General features: G+C 38.3%; 1 protein-coding gene across 1 annotated transcript in view; it reads right to left on the minus strand.

Moving 5' to 3' along the window:
- DIP2B (disco interacting protein 2 homolog B) overlaps positions 1-12,577 on the minus strand; it is a 50,921-nt gene extending 38,344 nt beyond the window's left edge. Inside the window, exons 1-6 of the mRNA XM_015831848.1 lie at positions 12,423-12,577; positions 7,366-7,485; positions 6,152-6,349; positions 3,533-3,624; positions 2,580-2,756; positions 1,689-1,812 (exon numbers count right to left, since the gene is read on the minus strand). Of these exons, the coding sequence (XP_015687334.1) occupies positions 1,689-1,812; positions 2,580-2,756; positions 3,533-3,624; positions 6,152-6,349; positions 7,366-7,485; positions 12,423-12,468 (757 nt within the window). The 5' untranslated portion in view covers positions 12,469-12,577. The remainder of the gene's footprint in view (positions 1-1,688; positions 1,813-2,579; positions 2,757-3,532; positions 3,625-6,151; positions 6,350-7,365; positions 7,486-12,422) is intronic.
- Positions 12,578-17,403: the final 4,826 nt, after the last annotated feature.

The raw sequence follows: 17,403 nt of genomic DNA on the forward strand, positions 1-17,403 counted from the left end.
CAGCCTGAGCACAAGTAGTGGGGCCAGGCTCCTCATCAGACTGTAAGTCTTGGAGCTCCTCAGAGCCTTCCTCTGACTCTGATGTCACTCCAGGCCCCTCCTCCTCCTCCTCTGATTCCCCAGATTCAGCTGCCGGATCCACTGGCTGGTGAGGAATCACAACAGTATACAATGCATTGAGATTGCTAAGGTGCTGATTAACTGTTGATTTTTTTTTTTTACCCATTTAGGGGATGGATATAAGTTTTTAACAAAAAGCAATTACATGTTGTCCTCGACATATGAGCCTCCCTGTTGTGGTCACATCATGATGGCTGTAAAGCAAGACAGTGCTGTCTGATTACCTCCACCCCTTGCTCTCCCTGGTGTGACTGTTAAATGAACAGGTCATAAAATGGAACATGGAGTACCTCGGGGTGGGGGAGATCTAATGCAGGCCCAGGTCCATCTCCCCTGGGACTCCAAAGCCGCCCCTCCCCGAGACACCCCAGGCTCCATTTCCCACTCCTTGGGTCCCTCAGACCTCCCCCCCACAAGTCCTTGCAATTCTTCCCCCACATGGGTTTCCCCCACTGGTGGCTGAAAATCAGGCCTAAGGCCTGTGGGGACCCAGTGTGTGAGGGACAACCCTGCTGGGATCCAATTAGAGAAGGAAAGCCCTGCAGGATGTGATGTATGTGTGGGAGGAAATGTCTGCAGGGACCTTGTGGGGGAGTAAAAGGTCTGCAGAAACCCAAGGGGGGAAAGGGGGGGGGAGAGGTGGGAAGGCACTGAAGCATGCCTATGGTCTGTGGTAAGGGCAAACAACCACAGGAACATTACTATGACCATAACTTCAGGACTGCGTCGAAAGTATCTCTTGAGAGGGGGAGGGCGGTCTGCCATAACTTTAGATGGTCAGTAAGCAAACAGCCATTAAGCAAGGACTACCTGTGTGTTAAGAATAACAAAGGTTTAGCTCATCTATATTCTTTGTTATTTTAAAGAAACTCCAGCAAAATTCTTATACTGCCAAATCTGAGATAGTTCAGGGGAACAAAACTGAGTTGTGCGTATGTGTCACAAGATGCCCAACCCTGGCTAAAAGTCTCACTCAGGGTCACATGATTTTATCTATGAGAAAGTTGGCCTCAGAAACAAATATGCAATACAGTATTCTCAGTCTGCTTCCATTCAGTCCTTATCATTTTTCCCACTCTGCCAGACTTTCCCTTTTTCATTTTCAAAGTTTAATTATAGATAGTCCTTGACTTACAACCACAACTGAGCCCAAAATTTCTCTTGCTGAGACAATTGTTAAATGAGTTTTGCCCCATTTTACAGCCTTTCTCGCCACGGTTGTTAAGTAAATCACTGCAGTTGTTAAGTAACATGATTGTTAAGTTAATCTGGCTTCCCCATTGACTTTGCTTGTCAGAAGTTAGCAAAAGGTGGATCACATGACCTCAGGAAACCGCAACCGAGTCAGTTGTCTAAATTTTCATCATGTGACCATGGGGATGCTGCAACGGTAATACATGTGAAAAATGGTTATAAGTCACTTTTCTTAGTGCTGTTGTAACTTCGAACAGTCACTAAATGAACTGTTGTAAGTCGAGGACTACCTGTATACATTTTTGAGGAAAAAATCAACGATTTGTTGGTTTTGGTTTTCTTCTATAAAGCATAATAAATGCAATATAACAAACCCTTGAATTGCACAATTTCTCCATTTTGTGTTTTGGGGAGTCCCTTCAGGCAAACTTCAGTGGTGAGGGCCAAAGCAATGCCACAACTACCCAGTAGAAAGCCAATCTGCTGGCCGCCAGCATCCTGAAGAAAAGGAAGGGAACAACTATGATTTGCAGACTAGTAACTAATGTCACTTTTAACCATACAAAACTTATATATTAGTAAAGAATTAGTAAATGGACAGTAAAATTGTGACAAAGCTGAACAAATGCACATATCCAAATTGTGGTTTGAGAATAATATCAATCATAGAAAAGCATAAACATTGCCTAAAATCTGACCCTTTAATAAATGCTACTTGTCATCTGAATTGCAATCTCTTTAATAAGAAAAAGTTTCAATAAACCTTTGAGGTAAGATTTTCAGACTATTGTTCAAATTAAGTCAACTTGTTCTTTTGGCATAAAAGTTAACACAGTGTACTTTTTTCACTATTCAATCTTAATTTTTCTTAAAATTGAAAAGTGTAAATATGTCAAACTTTAAACAAGCACAATAATGTTTAAAGCACAACATCAGAGGTTTTCAGTGAACAAGGGATCTCCCCTTCCCTTATGTGACTAACAGCCATAAAACTCAATGGAATACAGAATAGACAGCAATGTTCCCACTGTTTTTTTTAACAAAGTGCTTAATTCTGATGAGAATGAAGCCATGAGATTTTTCTCTTATTTCACACTATATCGGCATGCGCAACGAGCATGCAGAGAAAGATAACCATGGTTTTGTGATTTTTGTCTATATAATAGCTGTGAAATGGAGGACCACTTGAACACCTCTTTGCAAGCCTGCGAAATTAGCAAAGGAGCAACTGGTTGAAACCTCAAGAATGTAAGTGCATCTAAGACCAGCAACTTGTTTGTTTCTAACTTGCTTTCATAGCTTGTGACTCCTCTACGATCAATCACTATTACCTTTCGGGTTAGAGGCACCTCTATAGGCACGGGGATGACTTCAGCCAGCAAACAGCCATAGAATGCCACCATGAACATGACAGGATCATTGTTGGGATAAACAAGGGCTACCTGCGATTCACAAAAATACTCCGTTAGAGAAAGAAGGGAAAACAGTGCTGGTGTTTTGACCATTACATTTAACAGGTGAAAGCGGATATTTTAACTGAACAAAGTACACGAGTAACTTTAAAGGGTTATTCCCCCCCAAAATAAAAAAGTTCTACCAATTATAATAAATACAGGTAGTGCTTGGTTAACAGCCACTCATTCATAAAGTAACGTATGACCATTTTTCGTATTTATGAAGACTGCAGCATCCTCATGGTCACATGATAAAAATTCAGATGTCGGGCAACAGTCTGAATTGGATGGCTGCAGTATCCCAGGGTCATGTGATCACCTCTTGTGACCTTCAGACAAGCAAAGTCAATGGGAAAGTCAGATTCACTTAACAACCATATTACTGACTCAAAACTGCAGCGTTTCTTTTAACAACAGTGGCAAGGAAGGTTGTAAAGTGGGATAAAACTCATTTAACAACTGTCCTGCTGAGCAACAGAAATTCTGGGCTCAATTGTGGTCATTAAGTCGAGGACTACCTGTACTTACAACTGGCCCTCAAAATTCTCACCAACCGAGCACCTCCCCCACCAAGCAGCACTGGGACTGCCAGATTATTGTCACTAAGCGATGCAGTCATGTGAGATCATATTTTACAACTGCATCCACTTATCAAATTAAAATTGTATTCCCAATTACTGTTACGTGAGAACTACCTGTACACGTGATTGGTCACTCTTGTTTATCATAAGTAGGTTAAGTAGTTAGTAGGTAAAGCATCTTACCCTGTCTCCAGGTTTCAATACAGGCTCATTTTTGGTGCCCAGCTTGTTCAATAGTGTATATGCCAACTTCACACTTCTGCTCCACAGTTTGCCTGGAATAAAGAGAAAAAGCAATCAACACATTTATGACATTAGCAACATACCATCAGCATTATATACATACACACATAATAGTTATTATTTATCGAAGAAGTACATTCATATTTCAACCATGATATCTGACTTGGTTCGCAGTATGAAGGGAAAATCTAAATTCAGAAGTTGAATGAAGACTAAATCCTGATAAATGCACAAGAAAACAAGATCTTCATATGATGTCTTAGAAACCATAAAAAGGAGCATCCACAGAATGGTTCAAGGTTGGACCCACTGAAAAGGCCATGACCTTAACTACCATTCATTTTGGCCCAAGAAGATGCCTCAGATGACAATCTTAATGAAATAAATCAAGTTGTCCTATGAATAATATTGGGGTTGACAGCCAAGAGAGGCAAGAATATATCCTGCACAATGGTACTAACTCTGAGCAATCAAACACATGTGCGGTGCTTCTTCTCTTAGGATTGTGTTCTTCACTGTAATGCCAGCCAGAGAGTGATAGCTGCTGGCCATCCTGAATGAGGCTTTACTTGTTATGGAGCAGAAAGTAGCAAATTGAGATGCTGTATACCTGACGATACACAACCACACATGTTTTTGCTACATCCCAAATAAAATCCAAACATATCACAATTTACATCTGCAAAATAGAATAGTAACAGTGTTCTCATTACTTTGGATCACCTGTTTGCTTGTTTTTTTATATATACAACCTCTGTTGCTTTGCTCACTACCTGGTGAAACTTAATATGCAATTTGTGCTATGGTTATCATAGATGTAACTATATAAACAGTGTGCACAATTATTAGGCAAATGAGTATTTTGAACATATCATAATTTTCATGCATATTTTCCACCTCCAAGCTGTATAAACCTGAACACTTAATAGATATAAGCATATCAGGTGATGTGTATTTGTGTAATGAGGGAGGGTGTGGCCTAAGGTGATCAACACCCTATATCAAGGAGTGCATAATTATTAGTCAGCTTCTTTTCCTCAGGCAAAATGGGCCAAAAAAAAAAAGATTTAACTGACTCTGAAAAGTCAAACATTGTAAAAGACTTTCAAAGGGATACAGCACTCTTGAAATTACTAAGATATTGGGGCGTGATCACAGAACCATCAAACATTTTGCTGCAAATAGTTAACAGGGTCACAAGAAATGGTTGAGAAAAATGATGCACATTAACTGCCAAAGATTTGAGAAGAATCAAACGTGAAACTATCAGGAACCCATTATCCTCCAGTGCTGTCACATTCCAGAATTGTAACCTACCAGGAGTGCCCAGAAGTACACGGTATTCAGTGCTCAGAGATAAGGTCAAGGTAAGGAAGGCTGAAACCCGATCACCACTGAACAAGACACATAAGTTGAAACAGCAAGACTGGCCCAAGAAATATCTGAAGCCGTTTTTTCAAAGGTTTTATAGACTGATGAGATGAGAGTAACTCTTGACGGACCACATGGATGGGCCTGTGGCTGGATCAGTCACAGAGCTCCACTTCGACTCAGACGACAGCATGATGGAGGTGGGATATTGGTATAGGCTGGTATTATTAAAGATGAGCTAGTTGGACCTTTTCGCGTTGAAGATGGGCTCAAAATCAACTCCCAAACCTACTGCCAGTTTTCAGAAGACACTTTCTTTAAGCAGTGGTACAGGAAAAAGTCTGCATCTTTCAATAAGACTATGGTTTTTATGCAGAACAATGCTCCATTGCATGCATCGAAGTACTCCACTGCGTGGCTAGCCAGTAAAGGCCTTAAAGATGAAAGAATAATCACATGGCCCCCTTCCTCACCTGACCTAAACCCTATTGAGAACTTGTGGGCCCTTCTTAAATGGAAGATTTATGATGAAGGAAAACAGTACAACTCTCTAAGCAGTGCCTGGGAGGCTATGGTTGCTGTTGCACAAAATGTTGTTCGTCAATAGATCAGGAAACTGACAGACTCCATGAATGGAAGGCTTATGACTGTTATTGAAAAGAAGGGTGGCTATATTGGTCACTGATTATTTTTTTGAAATGTCAGAAATGTTTATTTGTACATTCTGAGTTGTTTATTATTCTCACTTTAACGGATGTAAATAAACAAGTGAGATGGGCAAATTTCCATTTTTCATTTAGTTTCCTAATAATGCTGCACACTAATAGTTGGCCAATAATTATGCACACATAGATATTCTCCTAAGAAAGCCAAAACCTCATTTTTTACTTTCTTAAATGTTCAGGTTTGAGGTTTATTAACATTTTGGATTGACTGAGAGCACTGTAGTTGTTCAATAAGAAAATGAATCCTCCACAATATAACTTGCCTAATAATTGTGCACACAGTGTACTATCACTGTATATAATCCATATATATGCTGTATACATTAGACAAAAACCTAATGTCTATTCAGGGCAGAATAAATGCAGATTGGCAAAACATTACTTCATCAATTAACTGCTAATACATCGAGCAAAGCAGATAAACTCAAAGACATATGAAGACCATCAAGCTAACGACGCTCACCATACGTCAACGTGTAGACGGGTTTCCCAGAGACATCCAGGGCTGTCAAACAAGGACACTTGGCCTGTGTTGTTCCCCAGCGTTGCAGAGCTGCTTCTAAAGCAGGAGGCCAATTGCAAACTACACCCAAGGGTTCTCCCTTCACAGGTGTCATCTGACGTCCCTCAGGTCTGGGCTGATTAGGATCTGGCTGTGGAACTACGAAGAAAACATCATCCAATCAAACGTTAAAACCATTCACAAAATGGAACAATGTTCTAAAAATGTTAATAAACTCTACCTCTCCCCCTATTAGTGATGCAAAGTATTCCCCACTCTTCCCCTCCAATGGTTCTAATAATTAGGGTTTTCAAAACTATTGTTAAAGGTCAAAGCAATTTGAATATATTTGTTGCTAAGGAAAAACGTTTCACAATAGGAGATAGGAAACGTGTGTTCTTTCAAACCTAGAAAACTATATTGTTAATCCAACTTCGTTTGGTAGAAACCTACTATTTACTGTTGCTGCTACTATATAATTATATTGTATAGTGTGAACCATCTATTAGATGCAATATTGAATACCAAGGTTAAAATTCATATCCAGAAAATTTTAATAGGGCCTGATTTTTAAAAAACCCCACCAAAGATAGAAAAGGGCAAAAATGGAGCCAAACTGGATGGCATTTAGAGAAGCAAAGAAGATTGCAATTTTGAGAAATAAAGAGAAACTATTTCTTATATAGAGCAACAGGGAAGAAAATTCTGAAGTGGGAACAGATAATGGAATAAGGAATAAAGAAATAACTATATTAATAAAAAAGAAAGAGGAGACAAAATGTGTTTTATTAAAATCCAAGAAAAAAACATATCAGGTGATTTCAGTTCAAGGAATTTGATCTTCAAAGAACATTTATTCCATATGAATATTTTTATAGGACAATATTACATCCAATAAAGGCATACCCTCAATTAAATACCGTTTTAAATAAACTTGGCACTGGAATCAACAGCTTCATATTCCATGTATTCCTAGTCACTTAGTGGTTCTTCTGTTGACCTGAGATAGTTACTCATAAATTTTTCTCAACACATAGGCCAAGGAAAAGACTTTTAATTAATTAATGGATTTTAAGATTTAAAGTAAAGCAAAAGTGAGCAAAAGGAGCTTAGAATACACTGGTATATGATAATAGCCACAATATAGTCCTTAGAAAAATACCCAATCCATCTACCTTCCACAATTTCTTCAAAATCATCCACAAAGAACTCCTTCAGAGGTGGCCGTTTAGGTCGCTTCAGAGTATTGAGTAGCTGCTGAATTTTTGTGGAGACTCTGCTATTTACAGGGACACCTACAGTATAGGAAATGAGTTCAGTATACCAGAAATACATCAAATATGAGCAAATGTAGACCTATAACATCTGGGCTACAAAACTCTGGCTGACCACTTGACAAAGAACTCCAATGTTGCTGCTCTCCAGATTTTTGCAAGCTCAGAAATGGGAGCCCTTGTAAAATATGTGTAATTGTAATTTTAGAGATAACAGAACTCATAGATATTTAAAGATATTTAAAGATATCTTATATTTGGGATAAAGTCCAAATGTAGAATAAACTGAATATTTCAGAAGACCTTTTACTAATATTTGATTATTTTTCTGCTTTTCAAATCCACCATTAATATAGGCATCACGCAGGATATATAGGTTTATTGTGTCCTAGGCTGGATGTTATCCAAGATACCTTGTGTTTCTCCCAGGGTTACAAATCATGGCATGTATTAACATTTTTCAGACCCCAATTCCTGGCTGATCAGCAATGTTTGGCTGAATAGATACAGCTGCATTCAAGACTATTTTGCTAGTATTGCCTTAGGACATGACCACCAGAGGGTGCAAGGACAACTGGAGACTTATTAAAAGCTAGACAATTATCTTCAAAGGCTTTACATACTTCAATAATCATTGCACAATACAATTTTGCTATACAGAATAAAGAACCCTCATTCCTTTTCAGGATTCTGCATGAATGGGAGAAAAAAAGTGCCTTTGCTTTAACAGCCATGCTACCTTTAATAAGCAGGTTCCTTAAAGCAGTAGACTCTTTTTTCAGGCTTCAGTGGAAGCATGGAGAAAATTAGGCCATTTCAGTGAATAGCAAGGCAAAAGTGCTCACGGTCTGAAGCATTTTTTCTGAATCATTTCCAAAGCATGAACACCCTATTACACCATTACTGGCAATTCTTGTTTAATGATCATTTGTTCAGTGACCATTCAAAGTTACAGCGGTACTGAATGAACGGCACATACACCCAGCCCTCAAAATGTATAAAATTTTTATAAGTAGTTATAAACAGAATGCCTCACGATCTTTACGAAGCATTGGGAGGAGAAGAAGAAGGGTGCACACGGCCTCAGGAAGAAAGCATGGCATAGACAGCAACTGCTTTGCATAGGGCCAGGCCAGGTGTGCCTTGTCAGCCTTGGCAGGAAGATAATGAAGAAGATCAGCTGAGCACAAGACCCAATGGAGTGCAGGTTGGAGGGGCAGCTGGGATTTTGCATTGTGTCCCTTTGGCGGCTACCTGCAGCAGGAAGCTGCTTGAGGCGGCACTCCTCAGTAGGACTGGGGCTAAATTAGAGGCCCAGGGGCAGGGGCAGCTGTTGAAAGCCTTGGGCCTGTTTCAGCCCCAGTGTAGCATTGTCATCCCTGCTGTGGAGTGTCACTGTGCAGGGCATTCAGAAGGGGACAGAAATGAGGGGGCGCAGATGTAGCTGGTGGGTGGAGTTTAAGAGGAAGTAGTCCCTTACTGAGGCTCAGGGCTGGGAGGGACCCAGCCAGGAATGGCTTTGATCAGGTTGGGTCTTTACCTAATGACCAGTGGGATTCAGTTAATGATGGTGATAGGAACTGCTAGGATTTCCGTCTCTAAGCCATGTGGTCATATGACACATTGCTTACTGACAGTAATTCTGGGTCCCAATTACCATTATTAACCCTGGATTACTTATAGCAAAAGTTCTACAGCTACAATAGTTTAGGGGTTCCCCTCCCCAATCTTTAAGTAAGCAAACTCCACCAGATCAGGCATTTTACAAACACCTTATAAACTAGGACACATCAATTATACGTTCTTTTTAACATGGAAAACAGTTGCGCTGAAAAGTGGGACAAAATCACTTCTCTAGAGATGAAATGGCTGAATAAATGAGCAATATCAAAAGCCCTTTTTTAAATACCAAACATGGTTGTAGGAGTAAAACATACAAATCAGTTGCTTTGCCTTTGTATTTTTTACTTCAAAATGAGCAATCCAAACTTTCTAATAAAAATGTTTAATTCACACACATGAAATCAGCTATCTTTTTTTTTCCACTGCAAAATTTGTTTCTAAAGCAAATAGTTTCTAAAAACAGAAACAGAGCAAGGGTGAAAAAAGCCATGTTACGACAAGCAGAGATCTCACAAAACAAAACAAGAAATCCTGTGGGAATTTAGGTGCAGAGATAAGAACTGAAAAAAAATCTACCTTTGGTTTCAATGGTAGCAGCTGATATTGCATAAGTAATATACTTGTTTTACACAAATGTTAATGCAAATTGCAACTGTGACTGCAGAGAAAAAACAATAAGGGATTATCCAATATGAAAAAAGACAGAGGCTCTGATGTTCAGAATCCATCCAAGAAATTGTTCGACAAATCCACTTTATCTCTGATGTTTGTACTCTACTACACAGGACTAATTCTTTAAAAGAAAGAAAATAAAACTTTTCCAATTTTATTTAAAAACAAAATTTCATTACTTATATGCCAAACTTCACTTTCTTAATCTTTTACTCCTATAGCCATTATTTGGTAATTAACAATGGGAAGGGATCCATAATAAAGCTCATGTTATTCTTCTTCAGAAAACACAATAAAAGTGACACTAACTTGTGATTATTCCAACCATACATTCCTAGTTGTATCAAAGAAATGTATTTTGTCAAATTCCCAGAAATATTGACTTAAAACAGCAAAAAGAATTCCATACAATGGGACATGACAAATCAGACAGCAGGTTTTGGCTCTTCCCAGGGATACAAAAATCAGCACCAATAGTGTAGCAGGAAAGAATAGGAAAGGAAAATCTCTGGGCATAAATTATATTTTTGACAACTGCAAGAACTGTCTAGGGTAACCGGACACAACTTAAAAAGCAAATATATTCTGCTCACACGTAAACTGAAAGGCTAACCTCAGTTGTGGCAGTGAAGATATTTGCAATTTCTGGGAAAGGTGAGCAAATTTAGGTTACTGATCTAATAATCACCAGTTCTTTGAAAAGCACAAAAACGTTTCAGTGTGACAGATTAGGTTTCTCTTCCTCTCTTGCTAAACTAGGGGTGTCAAATTGGCGGCCCATGGGCCGGATGCATCAAGCGCAGGCCATGCCCACCCCGGCTCCACAAAGGCAAAAAGGTTACGTCATGACGTCACGTGACGCGATCCAGTTTTGACACCCGTGTGCTAAGCTATTACCCTAAACCAGTGTTTCTCAACCTTGGCAACTTTAAGGTGTGTGGACTTCAACACCCAGAATTGCTGGCTGGGGAATTCTGGGAGCTGGTCCACATTTCTTAAAGTTACTAAGGTTAAGAAACACTGCCCAAAACAAACAATATTCTTGGGGATATCCAAACCAAAACTCACATAAAATTGTATCGCAGGTTGATTTTCCTAGAATCCAGCCTTGTGCTACACAGGTTCTATATGAATCAAATATCTGAAAATTTGCCATTTTGAAATTTCCTCTGTGGAAATAATTCCATATCTGCCTATCTACTCCCCTACCTCAAAGGAAAACCTGCTGTGGGTGAACTTGCTTTGACTTCAAACAAGCTGGTGAACAATCAAGGCCCAGATCCTGCTGTGGAATGTCAACTTTGAAAATATCCTCAAGGAATAATTCCACTTGATAGCTTTAATTAGCAAGTTTTCTATGTTTTATTTTAAATAACAACTTTCTTCTTTCTGATTCCTCTGTTGGATTTTTAATAGATGTAGGAAACTGGCAAACAGAGTTTTAATGTTTTTACCTAGCTGATGGAGGGTCCTTTTCCCATGTGCCAAACTACAGAGCATGCAAATATTTATTTGATTCTTAAGGAGTGAAAACTCCTTCTCTACAGTTCCAACTGTCAGGCCTAAAATTCCATTCAGGCTTAAGCTTATTAATTATTTTAAGTCAATAAGCAGTGATCATGTGTGTGTCTCTCTCAAATATACGACAAAGGCTTTGGCAGCTTGTTCTCCTACACAGGATTGCAGATGTAGATAACTCAGCTTGTCATATAATCAAAGAAGTATGAAACAGAATGTAAAGAAGTTAAGCAAGAAAAGTCAATAAAATTCAAGTCTTTGCCAATACATTTGCCTTGTATTCATCAGAAAAATTTTGTTTTGCCTATAAAAATAATAATCTTTTATTCTATAAAAGATGTATTAAAGTATTACGTGTCTCCAGAAATGATTACAAAATATAACCTCTTAATACACTTCCTACCTGAGGATTTAATAGGATTTTGTATAGAAAGCAAAATTCTACTAATGAATACTGTGTCAGAAATTTAAATAAGACCTTTGGCTTGGTTGATTTTGACTATCCCAAAATCATCTCCCCCTTTTCTTTATTGTTGTTGTATGCTCAAATTTGAATGATGTAACCTTTGCACACTTTCAAGAACCAAGGCAAACCCCTTTTGTTTTTCACAAAATTACAGATTTGATTTCCCCCTCTTCCTTTTACAAAGGAAAAACCAACTGAGAATTAACTCAATAGTTTCTGCCTATCCTAGCAACACAAATATAAATGTTGGTGGTTATACAGGGTTAGCTGTTCTGCTCACGAGTTTAGTTGGGATTGACTCTTTTGAAAACTGCAAGCATTTTCCCTGCAGAAACGGTATCTTTCATCATAAAACACATCAAACCATCCTGGTGATGCTACTCCAGGTAGTTAACCTACTCACAGACCATGATAGCTATGAAGTCTGGGAGGCATCATGCTAAGGAAAGTTAAGCTAAATAATAGAAACCTTTTTTTCTTAAATACATATAGTTATTTTTACACAGAAGCAATGGGCACTAGAACTAAGGATTCCGTGTTACCAAGATCCCCCTACTGCCACATTTGAGTTACAAACTCCCATATGTTATCCTTTCAGAATTCTGTGACATTAAATGGCTGATTTCTGCTTAATTTTATTTTGGGGGGACAATACAGCATTGTGGTTCTGCAGATATACCATCAGCTGTGTCCATAAGGCTGGACCGGTTGGATGCTTTGTGCATGCCCTTCACTATTCCCGATGGAGGAAGGTCAATAGCAGATGGGCGTGCAGAAGAGGCGGGTGTGGAGGTAGTTGCAGTAACATCCGGGGGAACTGAAAAATTCTCTGAAAAGAGGATCAAGGGAGAAAAGTCAGATTCAGGTTACTTCTTGTTACAAGATGACCCAAGAGGAGACTGGTTACATTCACAATTCTTCCCTTTTCTGATGCAAGGGCATGTTTTTGGTTCAATTATCTTGACAAAAACCACAAAGGAGAGAGAACATGATGCATACTAAGTTTCATTTTTTATTTTCCATTTGGTTATTCATGCCAATTCACATTTCTGCTTTGGTAACCAACAGATCATGTCTCTTTTCCAAGGTTAAAGGGACTATCTGAATTTGATTTAAGATGTCCGCAGCAATGTTCAAGAGACAGGAAAAAACAGTATACTATACCATCATATCAAATGTATTCTCTTTTGCCTAGGTAAGAACTGTGCCTAAGGGCAAGAGGATAATTTTTGTCCACGAAACTACTATTATGAACTGTAGGATTCTTTCAGATTGTTCAGTCTAACTCAGCAAACATGTGATGGGAAAAGGTCATTAAAACCTCTATAACTCATCTAGCTAACTGCATGTAATAGGAAGAACTTAAACTTAAACTCCTTTTACAAACATACAGATTTTCACTAAGTTTCTAAATTGCAACAAAAACAATGATATTGACACTACTGAGTAAAATAATTCTAGACTGGATTACTGCAAAGCCTCTCTACACTTTTATATTCTCTGTCCTTCTACTGAATTGCAATATAATTGTTTCTAATACACTGCTGGGAGCCAGCTGGGTGACCTCGAGCCAGTCACTTTCTCTCAGCCCTAGGAAGGAGTCAATGGCAAAACACTTCTGAAAAACCTTGACAAGAAACTGAAGGGATTTTTCCAGGCAGTCTCCAAGAACTGGACGTGATTGAACATAAGAAAAAAATATACACTAGTAGTAATTGATAATTATACAGGTTACATTTCTCTGTGACATATATATTTCTAAAGAAAATTACTTTTAAGAGCTATAGCTACTGGGAAAGCACTTTAGGGTAAGAGGATATATATATAGTATTAAAATAGGTTATATAACATTAGAAATCAAATATTCAATTTCTGTAGGAAGCATATTCTGATTACAGCATTGGTATATACAAAGAATACAAGTTCACTTATATCTACACATATATCATTAGCCACACAAATTAAAAGCTCATACACAATTTACTTTGTTAATGAATATTATGCTCACCAATGTTATTAGTCACTAAATGTACAAATACTGAGATGGACAGAGTGTTTATTATATGTACCTTGCTGAACTGCTTTCTGCATTTTAATGTTGAATTGTTTTGGACCTAAATGTAGATGCATATTTTCACTTGGATAAGGAACTGAAGGACAATGAGTTACTCTCCAATACATAGACTGAGACATAAATATAAGATAGAAACATCGTCCTGCTTTCAAACAGGGTAAGATTTTCACTGTTGCACTCGTTCGACTAATGCCAGTCTTTTCAGCCCACCTTTCAAAAGTGTTCTGATCTACTTCAGTTTTGTCCAAGAGCATCTACTTCAGTTTTGTCCAAGAGTCAGTTCTCACTTGTGTGAAGTGGTTAGAAGAAAGAAACTCAAAGTTTAATCAGATTATGTCAGTCCGTGGGGAAACAGCTTCATTTTTGCTGCTGCTGTTGCTAACAACCATTGAATTCGGTTTTGGTCAATCCAGGCTGAATTTGGCACACGGCTGCCAAAACAGTATGAAAACAAGCTTTCAGAAAGGCCCATGCTTCAGAACTAGGAATTTGGTACTTCAGGAACAAGTATCTATACAAATATAAATATTACATTATACTTCAGAAACATATCAAACCAAAAGTAGATTTTTTTATTGCTTGAAATGTTGAGCAAATGCATGATCAATCAGTTTCTGTTCTTTTAACCACTGGTCTCTGTGAGTTGTGTTTATTAAATCAATCAATCAAATTATGTTCTGTTGTTTTGAGGTTAACCATGACTGTCTTTTATAAATGTGAAAATGCCCTAACATTTTAAAATGTTCTTATATTTATAGTTGATTACTAGTATCTGTCTCTGTATTGTGGAGTTCTTGGTTCTCTCTGAGCTTGTTTGCTTACAGATATTTTATTACTCAACTAGATAACATCATCAGTGCAAGTGAGTGTGAGGTTTCTGTCATTTATATGCAGTATATATAACAGTAACTAGTTGGGTAATGAAATGATTGCAAGCAAACAACCAAGCTCATAAAATAACCAAGAACTCTGCAGTTTAACCCTGAGCTACAAATATTGGTATTTTTATATTGAAATGCAATGATATTACTGGAAACCTTGCTTTTCATTAGCTGTTCTTAATATTCCTAACATGTTTCTTACAAAAGAAAGAGGTGCATTTTATAACATCAATTTGACATCAGTTATTCAACAACTGAACAGCCAAGAGTTCCAATTTGAAGGCACGTTTTACCATCATTTTAATGAGAATCTCTTTATTTGAAGAAAGCGTGATTTATGGTGATGGACTTTTAAACAGGTAAACCCCCCCCCCCCAAGTTTTCCATTTTAGAAAATGAGTCACATCCCAGTAAGTAAGTAAGAAAGAAAGACAGCAGCAACATATAGGTTGAAAGAAATAAAAAGCAGCAATTAAGAGACACCAAGTATCTACACAATGCTTGTCTGAAATCAATTAAGCCAAAGCAGACAGCACACAAAGACACAGGCACCCCTTGAGATGCAACAATATTGTTTGGGACACGTTAATACAGAAACATGTATGATGGAGCCAAACAAACCCTACAAAATTTCACACAGCAGCACCAGCGGCAGGGAGCACCTCAGAGCGTCAAAAAACTGAGCCTGGGGTATCCAAATCTATACATGCCCCAACAAATATGTACCACTGAGCTGGGGAAAATTTGTTTGTTAAATTTATTTGCTGCCTATCTTACCGTGGGGGACTACTCTAGGCAGCTCAGGGTCTATGGTTCAGGGTCCCCAAAAGCAATGTAACTTTACTCAAGACAGGTGGGTCATTTCCTACTTTCTTTCTTGGAAAGAGCTGAAATCATCAACAACCCCCAAAAAACCTGTTTTGTATACAAGTACTCAGTCACTGGAGAGGTATAAAATCTCTTCCTGGTGATAAGAGTGATAAAGTTGACTCTTTTCTCCCCAAGATCCCACTATTAGGCAAATCTCATTGTGGCATAAACATAAACCTCTGACTGATGATTAAGGGGCAGACATCTACAATAGCACAGGACACGAGGATTATTGTACTCTCTTCTGCTGGCTTGGAAGTGAAATTACTGACCATAAAGAGCAGCTCCAAGCATCAGAAACACCAGTGGCATAAAAAAATTAGCCAGGCTGCTGTGCAAATGTTTCATGATGATTATGACAAAAGGCTTCTCCCTTTCTTTTCCTCTCTCTTCCAATGGAGTCTTTTCTCCAAAAATCATGCTTAACATTGCCAGGCTTTTAGGGAAAAAAATGTGGACATAATTTTGAGTTTTGACACTGGGGAGATTTCTAAAGTTTTACAGAAAAATAAATATTTGAAATGTTTAGTTACACTGTCCATAACCCCACCAGCTCCTACCTATTCGAGTATTGGCAAATACATCAGCTAGTGACCCACTGGTCCCTTTGCCTTCTCCATGGGATAGTGTAGAAGATGCTGATGAAGATGTGGATGACCCCTGAATAGATCGGTTGATCCATGACTCAGCATTCTGTAAGCTCTGATGCAATGCAGCAGATAGAGCAGCCTGGCGCCTGAGCGAACCTTCATCTTCGGAGGCAGAAGACGTGTCTGTGTGGGATCAGAAAAGGGAAGCACACTGCACTTAACATGCTCTTTTTGCAACCGAGGAAACACTGGCAAAGGCTCCGTACCACCCAATGCAGACTGCACTAAGCATGGGTCAAGATGGAAGGAAGCTGTCAGCAAGCCCACCAACTTGGGCCAGCTTGTTCCTTACTGCAAAAAAGAAAAGCAAGTAAAATTGTTGAAAACCCACCAGAAAAACATCCATACACCCAACTCTCACAGGTAAAATAGCCCTGTAAATTGCATGCTATGGAACCTGGCTGCAGTTTTCCCCAACCATTAACAATTCTGAAATGGAAAACTTCAGAATCAAACCATATCTGAACATTTGTTTGGGAGTAGACATTCTGGGAAATTTCTTATGGTCTATAATTATTGATTTGCAGATGAACACAAAGCAAGTAAAACTTCTTTACATACTGAGGATGTATATGTTGAAGAATTCCTCCCATCCGTCCCATCTTTTTTTTTTAAAAAAAAAAATCAACATCAGTACTGTACTATAAAATGCTGGCTATATTGTGGGATTGTGGGATCGTCAATATTGTAATAAAGAAGTGCTGCAGTATTCAACCATCTATGCGGTATGATTAATACCTAGGAATATTCAATCTATTTACCTGTGTAATCTTTCACACCTAAGTATGCATATATTTCTGCATGTAAATACAGTATGTCATAATTGGCCCTTCAATACATCAATTATCTCATTGTCTTACACAAACTCAGAACTTGGTAGTCATTTGAGCCAAAGAAATGAAAGCCAGACATCTTTTTGCTGTCCCCTGCTGAATAAAAAAAAAATCATTTTTTTCCCTAATGGGGATTATAACTTTGATCCTGTGATATTGAAAGCAATTGCTGAAAACATTTATAATTTTTTTCATCTGTTTACTTTCTACTTTACCTCATAAAGTAAATGATTTCTCCATCAGTCATTATAAACATTTAAAAACTAGAGAAGCAAGTAATGTAATCAGGAGCCTAAAGAGGAAGGTAATTATCTGTTCACATCTAAATTTAAAACAAATCTTCCTATCACCT

Source organism: Protobothrops mucrosquamatus, unplaced genomic scaffold (assembly GCF_001527695.2).
Source record: "Protobothrops mucrosquamatus isolate PMUCROS unplaced genomic scaffold, P.Mucros_1.0 scaffold_282, whole genome shotgun sequence".
Classification (NCBI taxonomy): Eukaryota; Metazoa; Chordata; class Lepidosauria; order Squamata; family Viperidae; genus Protobothrops; species Protobothrops mucrosquamatus.